At 41.5% G+C, this 19,772-nt stretch overlaps 1 protein-coding gene across 3 annotated transcripts in view; it reads right to left on the bottom strand.

The window, feature by feature from the left end:
- Positions 1-3,383: 3,383 nt before the first annotated feature.
- dnajc6 (DnaJ (Hsp40) homolog, subfamily C, member 6) overlaps positions 3,384-19,772 on the bottom strand; it is a 57,990-nt gene continuing 41,601 nt past the window's right edge. For 2 of the 3 annotated variants that reach the window (XM_021324299.2, XM_012878020.3), the window contains 13 exons: positions 19,235-19,368; positions 17,481-17,675; positions 17,186-17,303; positions 16,780-16,859; positions 16,461-16,654; positions 12,801-13,172; positions 12,279-12,422; positions 11,699-11,800; positions 10,261-10,398; positions 9,839-10,171; positions 8,221-8,369; positions 7,755-7,931; positions 3,384-4,263 (listed from right to left, as the gene is read on the bottom strand). In XM_021324299.2, the coding sequence (XP_021179974.1) occupies positions 4,159-4,263; positions 7,755-7,931; positions 8,221-8,369; positions 9,839-10,171; positions 10,261-10,398; positions 11,699-11,800; positions 12,279-12,422; positions 12,801-13,172; positions 16,461-16,654; positions 16,780-16,859; positions 17,186-17,303; positions 17,481-17,675; positions 19,235-19,368 (2,241 nt within the window). In that variant the 3' untranslated portion in view covers positions 3,384-4,158. The remainder of the gene's footprint in view (positions 4,264-7,754; positions 7,932-8,220; positions 8,370-9,838; positions 10,172-10,260; positions 10,399-11,698; positions 11,801-12,278; positions 12,423-12,800; positions 13,173-16,460; positions 16,655-16,779; positions 16,860-17,185; positions 17,304-17,480; positions 17,676-19,234; positions 19,369-19,772) is intronic. The other variant, XM_021324298.2, reaches the window with a different exon arrangement.

Below are 19,772 nucleotides of genomic sequence, written 5' to 3'. Positions count from 1 at the left end.
AACACCAGCTTCAAGTTTAGTTTAAGTCTGAGACCTGCTGCCATTTCAGGGACTCCAAACAAAGCTCTTCCTCCTTTTATTTGAGGCCCTTTGGGGATGAAACCTACTGGAAAGCACAGAGTAATGACTCTCCTGCATCAAACCGCTCAGTTGCATCAGCATCCATGTAAAGAACAGTCTCAGTCTATAAGGACGTAAATGCCCATATTCTACTTAACTTGGGTGCATCTGTTGATCTGCAGCAAAGTATTGGTGACCAGAGTAAAACCTTTAAGCACACAGCTGGTTTTACATAAACCAAAGGGTTCCTACACACTTTTCATGTCACAAGCCATACTTTTCCTGACATTTGCAATCGATTTTTAATGCAAAAAAAATAAAATAAATAAAGGAGCTCAGTGGAGAAATTCTCTGCATCAGTCAGGCTGTAAATGTAAACTGTTAAAAACCACAGAGTAAAAATTAAATCTGGAATCAGAACGGAAAGAGAACGTTTTTTTTCCTATACTTCTCTAGACCTGGAAAATGAAAAGCTCTTAAAAAAGGAACCCTGGTCGAAATCCTAAGTATCACATTTTAACGAGAGTGAAGCACCGAGCCAATCAAACGTCTGGGACATTGGTCTCGTCAGTTAAGCAGCAGAGGCGGTCGTTTATCAGTTTTAGTTGCTTTATTAAACTAGACAGCCAACAATGAGAGTCTAAGTGTTAAATTAAAAGGACTTCAGATGTGTAAACAGTGTTACGTCGCTACTGCTAGCATGAGGGGACACCTGGACCCTGCAGAGGTCGCACGGGGCCGGCCATATTGGAAGGACCTGCATCTGCCAGAACTGAGAGGTCTGGGATTTTCATGTAGAAGGTCTGCAGAACATTACATAGAATGGTGTGCTTGGTCACAAAAATGATGGTAGACAGACCTCTACCAGCTGAGCAATGGCACCCTGACCACCTTTGGGCGTCGGCTGAAGACAGCACGCTGGTATCTACTGGTGTCAGTGCCAGACCCCGTGTAGCAAAAGTATTCAGGCAGTTCCTGCAGCCCAAACATTCTGACCTAGATCCACCTGAACACCTTTGGGGACATCGTGTCCATCTGGCACCACCAGGCCACGCCTCAGTTTGTCCAAGAGCTCAGCGGCGCCCTGGTCCGAACCCAGGGCGAGATTCCCCAGCCCGCAGGGCATTCGTTCATTAGAAGCCCACAGCGATGTTCTCAGGCATGGATACAAACACATTCAACAAGCCGAGCATCATTGTGGAGTGGCTGCCATGAAATTTCATCAAAATGGCCTCCCCTGCAGCATATTTTATTATTTTTGGGCTGTGTCCTGTCATTACATTTAAAACTTTTCCAGACTTTTTTTTTTTTAGATTGCGTGATAACCCTGGTATTATTTTTAACTTTTCATGGACACTGTCCCTACATTTTCACTAAAGCGAAAACAGCGCAGAAACAGCCTAAAGAACAATTAAGACTGTTATTAATGGAACAAAGCTCACAAAAGTAAAGTTGGAACAAAACGATTTCAAAGTTGAACTTCCTTCAGTTCAGCGTCCTGTATCTTAAGTTTCGATATGAAACGGTGCAAACGATAAATAAAAAGACGTGTCTGATGAAAGTTAACGCAAATCAAGTAAAAGCCAGAAGGTAACACTTCAAACAGAGTTCAGTTCGTTGTTGTTTTGCAGATATGTGCGATATGAAAGCTAAAATCCAACTGGGAGAGGTGATCAACATAAAAATAATGAATACTAATAAATAAAATAATTTGAATGCATTAAAAAAAGTGATAAATCTTTGCTTTTATCTCATGCGTTTGAAAGGAATGATGGCGCAGTTATGTTTTAATATATCAACTTGAAGCCGGAATAATCTTTTTAGGTTTGTTTCCCTCTCTTAATTGACTTCAGTCCGGTTAAACAGATTTTTCTTAGTAAATGGTTTTCTTTTGCAATGACGTTCAGGTTTGGGTTTTCTTTGAGGGTGATTATCCGTTTACTGAAGAAAAGTTGTGTGTTGATACGACGATATGGATTTTTTCACATTTGTCAGTCTGCTTGAGTTGATTGCATCAAACTGAACTGAAACCGCAGGGCTGACGCGATTAATCTAGGGAGTCTGAGATTCAGTGTTACATGACTTGTTATTTAACAAACATACACATGTAGTTATGTCATTCAGGCATATTGCTATGTAAGTTGGCCAAACATTGGCATCAGCTGCTTTTGTTTCAGTACACTGAAATATGTTTGTGCTTTCATTTGCAAGTTGAGGCTACTTCATGTCGATATGCATGAGGATGTTGCAATGATAAATCATTATTATCATTATGTAATTAGGAGGCCTCCTGGTGCTTTAACGTTTCCAGAGATAGTCATTTTAATATTGAGTCAGAAAAAGTTATCTTTCCCTAACTTTAATCCAAGAACCGATCATTTTAAATCTAACGGATTATCTTGTAATTAAGTGAAATGGAAGTCCATCTATATATCATACCGTTGTAGATCTGAGACTGACTAGTCTAGTTTTTACTAAGCTGAAAGTTAAAGTCTTCATACTGTTTTTTTATTAGATTAAATGCAATCAACTGCAAATCTAACAAAACAATGTAATCACAAAACAAATTGATTCAATTCAGAGGAAAGTAGCTGATGTCCCTCTTTCCCTCTGAATAAAAAAAAAAAAAACACACAACAGTTGCTTTAAGGGAGCGCTGCCGTTCAGTCTTCCTTATTTAGTCAGTTATGGTCGTCTCCGCAGAAACACATGCAGTCATTAACTGTCTTGCACATAAATAGTAGGAATGCACACAAATAAAGCATTAATCAAATCATCAACAAATTCAAAGAGAGAAATTAATTTGCTGCGAGGAAAGCTTCAGGACCGTCTCCTAAAGCAGAGTCCATTAAGGGGTCAGCTTGCCACCGGTGCAGAGTTTGCTCCGGAGACGGCAGCAGCCATGTATGGGCGCTTCTGCGCGCAGAGTGAGGCCAAGACCTTCGAATGCTGACCTGGTGTGAAGAAGGTCAAAGACCACGCCTGTCTAAGAGAGCACATCAAGAAAAAGGATGTTTTGCGGGAAGTACCTGGAAAAGCTTCATCGGATGAAGTCCGCTTAAAACCGTTTGGGACAGAGGAGAGGAGGTGACCAGTACCTGTGACATGCTGTCAGGGAAGGATTATGAGACCATTCAGGGGTGGAGTTTTCCCTACAAACTGTCATGACTAAAGAACTGTGGTAATACATCCCCCAGGAAACCGTTTAAACCATGACGAGCCGAAAAGGATCAGCGTCAGGGATGAAAACATTGGAATGGCAGATTTTAATCCCCCTGAAAAACATATTAATGCTTTACCTAAACCTAATGCACTTTTTTTTTCTTCCCAATGAAAGCCTTCCAAATGGTTGTTATTGAAACCGCAGTATGCCACAGAAAGAGCAGAAAACGTAACGCTGAAGCAGGAAAGCCAGCGAAGGCCCACGTTTCTGCCACTCTCCGAACCTTAAGGCCGTCCCATCCGTCAGAACCAGCAGCTGTGCTTCGAGTTTATGCTAGATCAACTTTGTTAATAACAGAATCACTCTGTGCTAAACAGTTTTTAGTGGAACACAAACCTAGCTTCGGCTAACTTTACAGTAACTCGACGCCGCTGCCTTTTAAGTCACCGTTCCTGGGCGGCTGAGGTCACAGAGCGGACCCTGAACGCAGCTTCACGCGGATCAAAGAAATGCAGGTAAATGCTTGTTGTGCCACACGGTACGACCTTCTGTTATCTCTGAAGCTCTGGCGAGGAGCCGTCGATGAAATGTTTGCTGAATGTGCTCCCTGATTTGTTCTTCTCTTATCCTGCGACGCTCTGTGAACCGCTCCAGACGTCTCTCTCTCTCTCTCTCTCTCTCTCTCTCTCGTTTCGTCCGCGTTCGACGATGCTTCTGTTTTCTGCTCGGTCGTCACGGATATCGATGAAAGTTTTGGGCCAAAACAAAAGGAGCATCGTGAGAGAATGCGCAGGTACAAAAGGCAGATGATGTAGCATGGTTAGCCGTTTCAGAGGTGGTGACACTTTTAAGGGTGAGAACACAGAATTAGAAGGTGGCGTCCTGGCGTTGCTCGCTTTGTTTCACTCTTTTTTTTTTTTCCTTTTTTTTTTTTTTTAGGTGTAGAGAGGCTTCTGTCCTTGGCTATCAAATTCTGACCAGGCGTCGTTCAGTTCCATGAAAATCATCTTGGCATATTGTTCATACGGTTGTCCCGTCGCCTGTGGAGCAGGAGCAAAAGGAGCACAACTGTTACATCAAGATCATCAACAGACATGTTGAACTTTTCACAAGTCCAGTTACTAACGAAGGAGGGAAGCCAGTCCCTGATTCAGCTGAAATTCTGAGGACATTTCTGTCAATTCTTCTAAACTAAACTTGGAAAATGTTTGCGTCTGCACAAAAATTTAAATAAATATGTCAACAACAACCTTTAACTCAGGGGTTCACAAACTTTTCAGCCTGCGACCTTCAGAATGAGAGACTGGTGACCCCATTTTCTCCAGTGAGATTTTTTCTCTTTTTTTTTGCAGAGGGAGAAATTATAAGAATAAAGTGATAATTTTGTAAGAACTCTTTCAAAATGTAAAGCCATCCCTCTGCGTTAAAATGAGGAACGTAGAACGTCTTGTAAAGTGACACTTTGCTATTGATTTCACAAATAAGGAAATGCATAATCTTTTTATCACATCAGCATCAAATCCTCTCATCCCCTGCTTTAACTAATCATGCACAAAGAATGTTTTTTTGTTGTTCCTATTATGACATAAAGAAATAACAAATACAGATAAAAGTTCTGTTGCACTGATGTACTATACTTTCTATTGAATACCCTGTGTAGCTTTAAGGTGTTATTGCATGGCAGAAAACAATCAGGCTTCAAGGCTGATTTCTTGCTGTTCTCCAGTGATCAATCAGGGGTCTTGTGACTGCCTAACTCCCCCCTCTCTGATAGGGAACACCTAATCTTTTGGCTGCCCTTTTGAAACAGAGAGGCGGACAGCTGAGATAAGGGTATTTATTGCATTTTCTCTTGGAATGCTTGCTGGAACAGTTGCACCAGAAACAGCAGAAACAGAAGGCCTGACTGACTCCACAGGTAAAGAGAACTTTCTGAAAAAAAATGATGATGTTTATTAAGTCCTAGGAAGTCTCCAGCTGTAACTCACTCTTATTTATTTTACAGGTATCGTCTGCTTTGCTTGGGTGGTGCTAATGTTCAACGTGTTCCAGATGCTAACTTTGACGTGAAAATCTTCCAACATCCAGAGGAGGACTTTTACTTCTGCGAGAGACAAAAAAAAGAAAAATGTATCTTTTCTTCGAGCTCCAGATCCTGACCCTAGTGGTGTCCGCCAGCGGAGCTCTGCAGCACATAAAGTTCCCGGAGATAAAGAGAGATGACAGCAACGTCTTCCTGACCATGGCCTGGCAGGTGGCCAGCCACCTCCGCCCTAACGCCAGCTGCTACGTCTGCGGCCTGATGCCCTACACGGCTGGGGAGGGTCTACCCCTCATGGTCCTGCCCGCCTCGGACTGCGACACGTGCCACCTGATGCACGTCCGCCCGCCGGGCTCTCCCGCTCAACCCGACTGTCCGAGCTTAAGAATGAGGCCGCTCGACTGCGCGGGAGGGAATGGAAACTGCAACAGGTGTCTCCAAACCCCCAAACCGGTGCCCATCCTGGTCCTCCCTCAGAGGTTCACGTGGTGCCTGGAGAACGACGGCCACGTCCCGGTGGGACATTCGGACTGCCTCCGAACGTTTAAGTGGGGCCCGGGGCGAGGGGAAACCGACTGGAAGGCGTTCAGCTCTGCTCCTCACCGGTGTCTGGACGCGGCAGGGGAGACTCGCCTGAACGCTTTGGCTCGCCGCACAGCCACCTGCTCCATCTCCTCTCCCGTCGGGATGTACTGGGTGTGCGGGACCCTCGCTTACCCGTATCTCCCGGTGGACTACCGGGGACGCTGCGGGTTGGGATACGTGGTGCCGGCGATGAGGGTGACGCAATCCCTGCCGGCGAAAGCCTTCCGGGGACGAGTGCGACGCGGAACTTCGGATTTCCTCGGGACGCACTACCAGTCCCCGTTTAAAAACGCGCTCGGCACGCTCCTGCCCTTTTACGGAGTTATGTCTGCGTTGGATCAGATCGCTGATCTGTCCCACTCCATAGAAGTGATAGCCAACGAAACCGGTAGGGCTCTCACACTCATGTCCAACGAGCTGGCCTCCGTCAGACTCCTGGCTTTGCAAAACCGGGCCGCCCTGGACTTCCTCCTGGCCGCTCAGGGAGGAACCTGCGCCGTCATCGGCCCAGAATGCTGCACTTTTGTCCCCGATTACAACGTCACAATCCATGAAATAGTCAGCCACCTTCATGAAACGGCTAAGTCCGTCCACCAGGAGGGAGGTTCCCTGTTTGACTTCTTAAAGCCAGCTTTTGGATACCTCAGCCAGCAGGTCATCCAGGTGCTGGCTGTCGTGGTTGTTTTCATCGTCGTGTTGTCGCTCTTTTTGTCATGTATAAAAAGATTTCTGCCCAGTTAGAAGCAAAGCACAAGAAAATATTCACTCTCCTGTAAAAAACAAAGTATAATTGTATTTTTTTTGGCCTTTTTTTCTCTTAAAACTGCTAGAAGCTAAATTTTTTGTTTTCTTATAGCACCAACTTTAAGTGCGCTGTTGGAATAAACTTTTTTGTTTCTGTTTTGCTGATGTGTGTCAAAGTGAGCCCTCTCTCTGCTTCTGATGTTTTGAATGTTAGAATCTAATATGACTGAATCAGTTAAAATGTATAATAAACATCACAATAAATCTAATATGTGAATTTTCTACATTTTATTTGTATTAACATTTAGGTCATATTAATCTAAACTTCCAGAGCTTCCCTTTGTTAATTTAGTTGACTTTTCACCGCCAGGGTTTCACAGAGGGGTCTCTGTATGTGCGTTTTTATAATATAAATAACAAAATGTAATATACAAACTCAGGCTGCAGCTATGCCGGGAAATAAAAACACTAATAAACACCTTAAAATATAGAGATGCTTATTCTGTTGATAACTAGTTTTAGTTTTTCTAATAAAAATTACATCACCATGGATTATTCTATGTTTATTTTGTTTACAAATTCAATTGTTTGTAGTATAATCTTTTACATTTTGTGTTTTTATTTGCAAAAAAAGAAACATTTGCATTAAATCACCAATGGAAGTCTTTTGACAAAATATATAAACTCTTAATATTTAAATTTCTGTATTAAATTCAATTAAGTTCAAAAAATTTTACTTAATATGTAAAAAAACGAAGGCATAATTTTCTTTTGACAGATCCAGAAGGGGAGCAACACATCTTTCTTTCTTTCTTTCTTTCTTTCTTTCTTTAAAATAGATAATTTCAATGATTTCACAATGTCCAACATATGGTATATTTACAGTTCTTAGTATTTTTGATAGTGTTTATATTTTCCACATTTTTCCTTTCCATTTTTTTGGGCTTAGTTTTGTTGCAGTTCAGCTAAATTCATATAAGAAGTGATGCTGCTGTTTTAGTTTCTGAAACTTTCCTGAAATATTAGGACAAAAATCACATTGCGGTATTTATTTGAACATGCAAATCTGAATGATAATTAAAGTCAAAGCCTGAAAGGAGACGTAGTGGTAAAGCAGCTGAATAGGAAGGAATCTGGCTCAAGGTCTTTTACGTGACTCACCTTATCAGGGTGAACGACCAGCACTGCTTTGCGGTAAACCTTCTTGACCTGTTCTGGAGTAACCAGGTCAGCCATGCCCACTGGTTTCCAACGCGTTTCCCCCTCCCAGAGCACAGTGTGCATGGTGGACAGTAGGGCGCGGATGTTGCGCTCCTTTCCTTCGATCCAGTCCAGAATCTGGGTCACGAGGGGGTGGGGGGTGTAGATTTGAAACAATTATCAACAAAACCTCTTTCAGCAATCCTGGCTCTGGTGAAACTCTGGAGGAATAATTAGACGAACCAAAGTGCGGCCGCAGAAGACCGACATTAAACGCTTCATTAATTCTGGAATAAACTTGGAGCCTCTGACAGGCAAACACTTTTTAAACCCACCGTCCCAAAAGTGGGACGGTGGGTTTAAAAATATCAGATCTTCATTCAATTACAAAGCAATTAAAATAAGTTTTATGTTGATTACTGTTTACCTTTATTTTTTCTGGGTCCATCTCTTTGGCCATTTCCTCCTTCCTCATCTCTGCTATTGTCCTGGGACCTTTTTTCTCTTTGGTCCCAGCAAATCCCTGACCGGACAGCAGGTCATCGAAGTTAGCATCCAAGCCTTTGGGCTTAAAGCCTGGCACAAACATAAAAGCATAAAATGCACTTTAAAAAAAAATATATCCTCAAGCAATTACAATTATGTAACATATTGCCATAAAGTAACCGGAAGTAAAAACTCTGAATCTTACTTTCCAAAAAAAATTTAAATAAAAATATAAAAAACAATTTATCTCAATTCTGAAATGACAAAACAAACCTAAAAATCACACTCATCTTAACTATGAATCTTCCTCACAAACCAAGTACCACAGAGTTTAATGCTTGGGCCAATTCTTTTTGGATATATGCTTTCACTTAGAAAACTCACAAGGCGTTGCATGAGATAAATGTCAATGTTCCTTGGAGTCATGCTGATATTTTGCCATGTTAAAGCACGATGAAATCAAATTAGTTTAAATCAGAGGTCCCCAACCTTTTTTTAACTGAGCGCTACTTTATTGGCATTGTGTCACACGAAGGGCTGCCAGTACCAACCTTTGAACTGGAAGAGTTCAACTTAACTTTATGTAAAATAAACAAAATTTTCATGCTTTGTTATAGATATTGTCATTTTTAAATCTATATAAATGCAAGTGTGATTAAACAGGAAGAGTAACGGAGAATAAAATACATTTTTAGATGCAGCTCACTGGAGGATTTGGCTTTTTTTTTTTTTTTTTACAACAGGCCCATGTGTGGCATTCGTGGTCCTTGGATGCTACTTGGTGCCTGCGGGCCCCATGTTGGTGACCCCTGGTTTAACTGGTAAATGGACTGGACCTATATAACGCTTTTTAAGCCATTCCACCCATTCAAAGCACTTTTGCACAAATCTCATTCACCCAGCCATACTTATGCGAAGGTTCACGTATTCATACACTGGCAACTTACAGAATAGTGCCTTGCCCAACATTAGATCCCAATTTCATTCTGATCAAAATATAGTGGAGTCATAAATATAAAAAACTATTTATCTAAATTCTGAAATTACAAAACAAACCTAAAAATCTTCATTATGAATCTTCCTCACAAACCAAGTAGCACAGGGATTGATCCTTGGGCCAAATCTTTTTTGGATAAATGCTTTCACTTAGAAAAATCCCAAGACGTTGTATGAGATCAATTTCGATGTTCCTTGTAGTCATGCTGATATTTAGCCATGTTAAAGCCTGATGAAATCAAATTAGTTTAAATCAGGGGTCCCCAACCTTTTTGAAACAGAAAACTTCATACACTGGAAACTTACAGAATAGTGCCTTGCCCAACATTAGATCCCAATTTCATTCTAATCAAAATACAGTGGGAGTCAATCTCTGTTTAACATGCCAGTTGGCAAAAAAAGTTATCTTTGCTAGCTTGGCTTCATTTTGTATTTTAAGTAAAACACTTTGTAATTTTGAGGGAAAAAAAGCTTTCATTAAAAAAAAGAAAAAAAATCACCCACCACTCCCAACATGTGCAGCACAAGAATCATCCCCCCCCCCCCCCCCATGGTTTACTTACCCATCCCGGCCTGTGGTTTGCCACCCGCACTCGGAGAGCCTCCTCCCATTGCCGAGAAGCTAACGTTGTAGTTGGGTCGGTTCTGAGGCGATGTGTGAGGCATGGCGTGGCTGGGGCTGGGCTTCGCCTGGGCCGGTGGAGCTTGTCCTTGGGCTTGCCATCCCCCGCCGCCCCCCGTGCCGGGTTGCCAGGTGGGGAAGTTGGCTCCCGGGTGGGACTGCCACCCTCCCGTGTGCTGCGGGGACGGCTGTGGCCGCGACGGTGAACCCATGGGTGGGAAGGATGGGGTTGTTCCTGTTGGAGTGGTGGGCTTGCTGGAGAATCCAGAAGCACCTGAAGATAAAGAAAGAAAGGAAGAAAGAAACTGCGGTAAATTGAAGAAATCGTGACAAAACGTTAAAGGCAAATCTTTAGAGTCAGACCTCCAAGGCTTCCTGACAGGTTTCCGATGTTGGCGAATGGGTCCAAGGTGTTTGGCTTAGTTTGGTGGGTGGGGGTGCTGTGGACTGAACCTGTGGGACTGGTGGTGGCTGATCGACTGCCAATGCCAAAACCTCCTCCTAATTTAGCAAAGAGCATCAAAAAAGAAATGATTCAGAAGAGAATCTGTGAAACTGTGCAATCTAAATCTCTTTAAAAATAAATGTGCACATATAGTGACATTATTTCCTCCTCAGATTCACAAAGCACGTTGCCCTGAATATCCAGATTCAAACCAAACAATCAAATCCAGATGGGAACAATAAGCTTTAAGAAGGCTTCTCCTCAGCCACAAACACAGACAGTGTAGAAATGACCATATCAAAATATTTGACTTTTTTAAATATTATCTGCATTAACAACAAAGCTCTGAACCCTGAGGAAACATTCAAAAGTGTAAGAGCAACATGTGACTTCAGGAAGCCCTTTCTGACGTTTCTATGAGTAAAATGTCTCATAAAGAAAACACGGTGGACTGATGCGTGCTTCGATTGGAGTTAACAAACCGAGTTACTGATGTGAAACGTTTATTAGATCCTAAGCATATTACAAGATGTCCAAACAAATATATAAAACTAACCTGTAATTATATAATAGGAAAAAGAAACAGTGGAAAATATTTATTTACAACCTGTTATCTTGACATTAACGCCTGCTGAACCTGAACCCTTGTGTAAGGGCCAACGCTTAAAGCCTATGGAGCGTTTTAAACCAGAATCTTAAGGCTGACACGCATTTGCCGAGGTTCGATGGTAAATGGGAAATGTCCAGACGCCATCATGCAGTTAAAAGGCAATTTATTCTTACTTTAGCTTTCTTATACAGCGAAAAATAATACAAAACAGAGATCTGCATTGCGACAGCGTTTCCCGGCCAAGCGGTCAAAACCGATTTGCCTTTTCTGGTGAAACACACATCATTTCCCGTCTTATATAGACTTTACACACATTGGTTTCAACACCTTGTCTCACCACAGCTGGGCAGAGGTTCTAGAAACCGCTTTACGCAAAACAGACAGTTCTCCTTTTTCTACAGGCCATTTATCATAGTTCTGTTTATTAACCTCTAACCTTTGAAGCAACGGATGGACACAATTTAGACACTTTATTTGATTAGATAGAATATTTATTCTAAGAAAAGAGGATTATTTGTGCCTGGTTTGACGTCCTAGCCCCCTCTGTTTTTCATTCAATCTGTGTAATGCAAACAGCGCTGGTCTTTGAGACTGAGATGCTATTTGCTTTGGCTTTAATTAGTAAATATGAAGGGCAGGATGCTAAATCCGTGGATAATGACTCATTTAAATGCGGACGAACCGAGTCAGCACAGAGATGCACACGTGTATCACTCTCAAGCAGAGCCATAAACTTGTTTGTGTACCTGCGTTTGCGGAGCCAGGTCTGTTCCAGTCCCAACCTCCCATGGCGTTTTGCTGCTGGACGTTGACGGTCGGTGTGGCGGGTGGGACCGGGGAGCTTCGGCCTGCTCAGTCACATAAAGGTTGGTCACAGAGAGAGCACACAGTGAGCCGTCTATGCAAAGAGGTTGCAGGTGAGACCTGATGCAGCAGAGCTTTTGCAACAAATTTTTGTGTTTATTAACTAAATTCATCATTAATAATACCATGCAAAATGTAAAAAAAAAAAAAAAAAAACATCTGGTTCAGTGTTTGCATAATGGTTTGTGCTGGAAATAAAATAGTAACATCTGTAGGAGCTGTAAATATAATGCAAACTCAATTTAGTGCAGGACACACATTGCAGAAGCAATGACTAAATGTTTCAAGCAGAAAACAAAGAAAAAGCAACAACAAAAAAATGCATCCATTTTACTTCTAACTAGGGTGAATGCACAACGACAATCATTATGAAACCTGCCTAACCTGACTGAAAATGCTCTTGTTAAATAGCAGAAGGTGATGCGAGAGAAAAGGCAGCATAGCAGCAGAAGCATGCCTTACCCAGGCTTGTAGGCTGCAGGGTGGGTGATGGAGAGCGAGCAGCATGCACAAAAGGGTCTGGCTGCCCCACGTTACCTGGTCCGAGGAACGAGCACATCTTCTCCTGAGGCGTAGGCATGGGAGCTTTCCCAAAGGGATCAAATGCTGCAGAAGACAGACCCGAGCGGTTTAACTGGATGACTGGGGGATTTTAAACACGCAATTTCTTTTATTTATCAAAGCTGCTTCAATGAGATTTAGATACATTTTTCAATGATACAAATGGGAGATAAAGGGCTGTAAACAGAGACTCACAATAATATAAACACTAAACTTATTCAGACTTGGGAAACAAATCAAATTCCACACATTTCTAGATTGTTTAAAACTTTGTAGGAATCCTGTTACTTATGGCAAATTGTCACCAGATTATAAACTTAAACTTCCAAAATTGCTTTCTAAACCACTCCCCCATTAGGAAATATAAGTTTTTGTTATTCTTTCTGTCTGTTCTGAAGCTGAATGAATTGTGGACTGTTTCACCTTGTGGAGCAGGCGAGGGGCTTGGCGAGGCGGTATGGGGGGCCACTTTGTGTGGGGTGGACTGGGTGGATGAAGACCCGCTGGCCGGCTGGGGTGGAGCCCCGAACAAATCTCCCAGAAGGTCCGTGGCTGCAGCGTTCGAAGGTTGCGATGAGGCGCACGGGCGGTTGACGTCCTCCCCGCCCAGACCCAGAAGGTCGACCTCCTCAGCGGGCGCCGGCGCGGCAGCGGCAGCCACCGGAGCTGCCGGCTCCGGTTTCTGCGAGGCGGCGCTGATGCTGCTTCGCTGGCTCGACAGCGATAGCATTTCATCGTCAGAGGGCTCGCTCTCCTCCCCGTGGCCCCGGCCTTCTCCGTGCTGCCGGCTTGGCTCTTCAGTGGGGTATGATAGAAACAAAGTAACACGCTGTTAGGTAAGGAGTCTTAAGGTAGATACACTGAAATTGGACATTGCAGCGTGTGGGCCAGATAGAAGCAGATACGCGGACAATGACGCCACAAAAAGCAGACGGACAAAAAGCGGGCTAATAGGAACTGAGACGGAAATAGACTGGAGAACAATGGGAGTCTACGAAGGTTATAACCGCGACGAGCAGCGGCTATTCAACTGTCCGCGTGACCACTAGCACACCAGGACCGGACCGGCTAGTCTGACTGCATCTGTGTTGTGGATGGAGATGGTTTTCAGCTGTGTCCCCCAAACTGTGTTGTGGGTTTTTACTGCCAAAAGTCTTGGGTTCTAATCATGCTTTCTATGGGCTTTGTCCTGGTGTAACCCCAGCAGGGACAGCGCCTGCCTTCTGGGGACAAAGACGAGGCTGTTCCGGACGCTGGTCGGACTCCACCAGGGCTGCTCTTCGTCAATGACGTTGTTTGTGGTTCAGAAGGGGCTGAGGAGGGTTTCTGGTTTCGGGGACCTTAAGGTTTACCTCTAATCTTATAGGGTAAGTCTGCTGGAGAGCAGTGTGGCCGTTTTTAGTCTTAGAGGTAACAAGAAGAGCTCCATCTTCTGCTTAAAGTAGAGCCGTTGCTCCTCCCCACTGAATGGACTCAGCAGAGGTCCTTCAGGCGTCTGATTAAGATGCCTCCTCGTAGAGGTGTCTTGGTCCCAGTGGTAGGAAATCTCAAGGCAGACCTAAAACCTCTTAGAGGTACTAGACTAAATATTCTTTTTTGCTCTGTAAACAATTTGGTGATCCCCCAGAATGAGCTGGAAAAGGGGACGTCTAGGTATTCATCCTTGGACTTGTTCCCTCTGAAGCCCAAAGCTCTGGTAAGCACAAAGTAGAGGACTGAATAAAGGAGGAATCATCTAACTGCAAACTTAATCAGAGAAGAGGACATGATTTTATTTTTTTTTTGGAATAATGTAATTTAGCCTATGTGCTATTAGCTGGGGATTGGGACGTTCATTTGGTTAACCTGAGGTAGCGTAAACCAAGAGTAATATTTCATCTTGGTAGAATATCAAACAGTTTGTTTTAGCCTTTTTAGGATATTTTCAGTGGAAATGGATTTAGTCTCAGGGCTTCTGACTTTGGAGACTAGCAAAAAACACAGTCTGCTGTCATCACAAAGGCATTCAGTGGGATTTACTGATACTCATGGTCCCGTTTAAGGGCCCATGGGGCTGAGAACTTCTACCAAGGTAATATATTACTTTATACCAACGTGGGCTTAATTTCAATTCAATCAGTGCAGATCATAAAAGGTAAAGAGCCAAACTGAGTTTTCATTAACAGAACATGTATCCGTCAATATCGTAATCTCCTTGTTGGGTGAGTGGGATTGAATTGAACCAGGCCCCCGTTAACTATGGCCACTGTGAGATTCTTCTAGCAGATCTAAGAACAGCTGCTTCCTTACCCTCCAGATCCAAGCCCTCCATCTCATCTTGCAAGGACAAAAATTGGCCACATCAGTTTATTTCTGTGTTGGCTGGATCAGATTATGCCAGACCAAGCGAACAGTAATACGTAGTTGAAAGTACACAACACAAATGCATTATTTGATAAGGAGGTAAGATAGGAGGATTTGGAAGATTTGATTTCCCCTAAACTTTCTAGGAATTGGTGACTCATTTCAGAATTAAAATTAAGTCTACATAAAGTTACCGTAACATAAAAAAAAAAAAAATAGTACTTGCATTGTAAAGTAAGGTAGTTATTAACAGTTTTTTGTTGTTTTTTTTTTTTTGTTTTTTGGAGGGGGAGGGGGGGAATTCACAGATAACAACCAGATGTTAGCAATAAACAAATAAAACGAACAGTTAAATCTACACTAAAATGGTCATGAATAAAAGACAAACATAGAAGATGTACTTTAAAATGCACCCTAAAAATGTTAAAACATTTCCTGAAACTAGCATTTAATATACAAACAACAAGAAGATAGAGTCCACCGGTGTTCTATGCACCTTTTCACATGCTTGTTATACAGCAATGACAGCGGTTTTTGCTGTAGTTAAGATACGACGGCCGGCTTTTCTTTGCAACACTGAGTATGTTTACAATTTTTTTGTTTCATTTTTAAAATAAATAAAAACGTCAAAACAAAGAATTGAATTTAAAATAATCAGATCAGATGATACAAAGATCACAATTAGATCCATCCAATGCTGATACCTGCTTAGCCTTGCAGTGTAGCGGTCAATGGGTGAGTGACAGGGCAACAACCATGCATGCACAAACTAAGGCGCTCCAATTATAATGGGAGAGATCAATTAACCTAACAGTCCTATTTATGGACTGTGGGAGGACAGTCCATAAACAGTTGTTATAAACTGTTCCAGATTCTTGTGTAATTTATGATATCCAAATTACAATAAACGTCAAAGGTGAGACCAAAGAAAATATTATTACAAATATTGGATATATTTATGTTTTCCTCCAAATATTATCCCTTTTTTATGTGTTCTGCCTGGCACTAAAAAAAGCAATTCCCAGTACTACACTGCCAAAGAGAGCCCAACTACGATTTTCACACGTAGTGCATCACCGCTTTCACTATAGTGCTCCACTTGATACTTTATTGGACATTATTTTTGGGGATTATTTCTAATTCAATGGACACAGTAACAGAAAGGTAAAAGAGAAAATAAGGAAGGGAGAAAGGTGAGGCAAAATGTTAAAGGGTCCAAATATTATCCTAAAGAAAAAAATTGGATCATTGTTCCTGTTTAGAATAAATACTTGATTCATTTGTTTTAGTCTTTTGTTCAGCAAAAAAGGTCAAATTTGTTACTCTAAAATATGAAATCATAACTATAAAAAAACACAGCTGCAGAGATTACTTCGCCATAAAAACAAGAATGCATTCTGCTCCTCCTCTATTTCAAGGTAGACATAAAGAAATTCTGCAATCACGATTAATTTTTTAATTATTTTTGACAAAGTTTGAGATTGTACCTCAGCAATATCACTAACAGTAATTTAAATGTATGTTACCTTTAATTATAAAATGCAATGTCCAATAAAAACTTGCATTTTAGAGCACGCCATGTTGCCCATTATATGTCTAAAAATCCAAAGATTTGACAAGAACCAGCAGTTTCCAACCAAATGGAAGTATCCAAATCGTCTCGATCTTGTTAGTAATCTACAATAAATACATTTTGCACGGATCAAACACCAGCATTCATCGTGTCTTGGGCTCCAGTACCTGCAATAGCCAGAGCGTCCTGATGCTCCTGGTGGCAGGAGAAGAGCACACTGGGATTGAGGTCTTTGCAGGGAAACTGCTCCCATGGCGGCGTCAGGTCTTTCTGCTTGTCCACTCCTTCGACCTCCACGTCGAGGATCACATGAAACAGCTGAGGATATTTCTCAGGGGAGTCACAGGCATCAAGCTCTGGTCTAAGAAGAATCATGAGGTGCATCGACAAGAAAATCAGTGACAACAGTCATTTCTAAATATAAAAAACACGATTTCAATTGGACTGTTTTTTAGTGGTGGGACAAATATGAGGCATTTTCCTTACTTGTTAAACTTCAACATGGTGGTTCCAGGCGCTATAAAACCAGCGTGGAACTGGATTTGGAAGATCTGTGTATTGGACACCTAAACATAAAACAATAAAAGAAAATTGCTTAAAATTTAAGAGCGATTTGGACCTAAAATGTTCCCTGAAGACGTTTGCAAAGCATGTTTCTAATAATTTATTTCCTGGGTTCTTTTCACTCCATTTGCTCCACTGCACTGCTACATTTGCTCGCACAAAGACTCTAAAAGTATGTCTCACTGCTAATTGCTGCACACAGGTTCAAAGACAGATGAAAACAGTTGCAACCAAGTTTTACTCTCCTGGGTTGCTTTTTTTTTTTTTTTTTTTTTTTTTTTTTTTTTTTGTTAGTTTATTATGCCAGATCTGAGTCGGAGGAGCGTACCTTGGCCTGGAGACGCCCTCCGATTGTTGACCTCATGTGGTAGACAGAAACCACAACGTCTCCGTGAACACTCACACCGAGGGGGAAAACTACTTTCCCCTCCTGGATCCTGTGCTCTCTGAGGAAGAAAACAATGAAAATCTTATCCCACAGCCATATGAAGTTCATTTTGCAGCTTCAGCAACTAAAGCACTTTAATGCGATGACGTTAATCGTTTCCAAAACTATTTCAGAATGATTTTTGTCAGCTTGTTTAGAAAGTTCGTTGTTGTTGGGTTTTTTTTGTTTTTTTTACCTCATCCTCTCATAGTCCTGCGCAGTGGTGAAGATCTTTGTCTCTCCGATCAGGACGTCACAGAAGGGCCGACAGCCGCTGCGCTGCTTGTTGAAACAGGGGATTGGACTCATAGTGAGGGCCTTGATCACCAAGGGCTTGGAGTGGGGAAGAGTGGGCTTCTCTGACACCATGCTACAGACATAACCTATGTACCTGTATGGGAACAAAGGTTGTGGATCACCCGCTCCAGTTGTGTTACAATGCTGCATTCCTTGTATGTTAATAGATTTCTTACACTCAGTGATTTATCTCAAGTGGTAATTTCTCTTCATTTCAAACATTATGGTTTACAACTAATGGAAAAACAAAATTACTTTTCTTATGCAAGACCAATAAAAAGGATATTTGTTTAAGCAGAAACTTTATGCCATAGCCACATTACGGTCTAGACCAGGGATCTGCCACCTGCAGCTCAGGAATCACCAGTGGCTCTTTGGACAACAGCTTCTCATAACTTTGGCTTAAAATGTTTAAAGAACCAACTAATGCATTTAAATATGGGTATAATAACAAATGCAGGTTTTAAAAAAAAAAAAAAATCATGGCATAATTGCTTTGAATTTCCACAACAGAATGACACGGAATACCAGTGATGTATGTTCAGAGTTATTTTTCTTTTCATTAAGTTGGAAATCCTCTTTTAGGAAAAGTTTTTTTTTTTTCCCCTTAATTTTAAAACCTAAAAACAGAAATAAAATTGTGGCTCTTTAAATAATGACAACACATTTCCTACTGTAGATATTTATTAAAAAAATGATAAGTTGTCTTTTTTCAAAGGGTCATGTAACATTAGTGGCTCTAAATGATTATGTTCTAGCCAGGCTGAGGGTAAAGGTTGCAGAACTGTGGTCTAGACAATTAACTGCTGACGTGAACGTCGTCCAGCAGAGTCACTCACAACCTCTAAAGGAGAAGAATCAAAAAAGGCCATCGCTAAAGAAGCCGGTTGTTCACAAAGGGTCTGTATCCAGGCATAACAATAGGAAATTCAGTGGAAGGAAAAATTGTGATAGCAAAAAAGAAAAACAACAAGCAAATAAGTTTCACTTTTTGAGTTCATGATGTTCTAATTTGTAGTAATTCACTAGGAGATGAACAGTGTACTAAAATATAAAATAAAAAAATAAAAAATGGATGCAGGACCTAAGAGATGCATCATCCTTCAATTGATGATCTATCATCATACTGCTCTGAAAACTGTAGATTGACTGTTCAACCATTTATCAACAAATAGTTCTTTGGCAAATGTGCCTATTTTTTGTTAGGTTTGTGTAGAATAAACTTTTTATTTTCTACTGATTTAAAGCTTAAATTAAAACATCTCAAACAACTACAAAGACATTATCTTTAAAATGGCTGAGAAGCAAACTAATCATGTGTAAAAAAGAAAAAAAAAGTGCTGAAGGTCAAAGAAAAAAGGAGAAAAGCCCGAAGAACTGCCGATGAAGGCCAGTTCAAAAGTCTAGCACATGTGGTGCCAATGTCAGTTCTAAAAAAAAAAAAAAAAAACTATTTTATTCTCCACACACCCAATCCCTCAAAACAGACTAAACCAGTTCTTTGAACTAAAACATAATTAAGGTTCATGTTGTATGACACCTAAGTCAAAATGAGACACAGGAACATCAGCTACACACACACGTGTGTATTTCCACCCATCTCCCTTAGGTTCTGTTTTCATTTTCTCCCTTTCGGCGGTCATGGAGCCAAACCTGCGGTGTGACGGCCAGAGTCCGGAGCCTGGTCTCTTGGCGCTGAGCAGCTGCATGGCAGGAACTGGGTGGTTGAAGAGGTGGCAGAAGCAGAACATGGCACAGACCAAAACGCCGGAGGGAGCGCGGCCATCCTGCATGCATACAAAACAGATGCTCAGACCGCTTCTACAAGTTTTACCCCTTGTAAGTAGTTTCTGATCATTTGGAGAGAGCAAGACTTTAGACTACACAGCATAAACATACACATAACTTCTAAATACACAAGCACTATTCCACAAATCAACAAATGAGTTGCTTCCAAATCAGTTCAACACTTATTCCTCATGTATTTAATGTAATTAAGTCTAACGTAATAAAAGACATTGAGATTTACTAAACTGGTTAATACTACTCTAATTGTAAGGGATGACATACAATGTGTTTCTGACTTCATTTTGTAATGCTATTTTTTTTTCAAAGAAGGGTAATTAGTGGAAATACTACAAACCTTTGGTTCAAATATAAATGTCCCTTGCTAATTAAGCCATTGGGGTGT

Source organism: Fundulus heteroclitus, chromosome 9 (genome assembly GCF_011125445.2).
Source record: "Fundulus heteroclitus isolate FHET01 chromosome 9, MU-UCD_Fhet_4.1, whole genome shotgun sequence".
Classification (NCBI taxonomy): Eukaryota; Metazoa; Chordata; class Actinopteri; order Cyprinodontiformes; family Fundulidae; genus Fundulus; species Fundulus heteroclitus.
The sequence above is the reverse complement of the archived record's forward strand: the minus strand, read 5'-3'. Positions and strand labels throughout refer to the sequence as shown.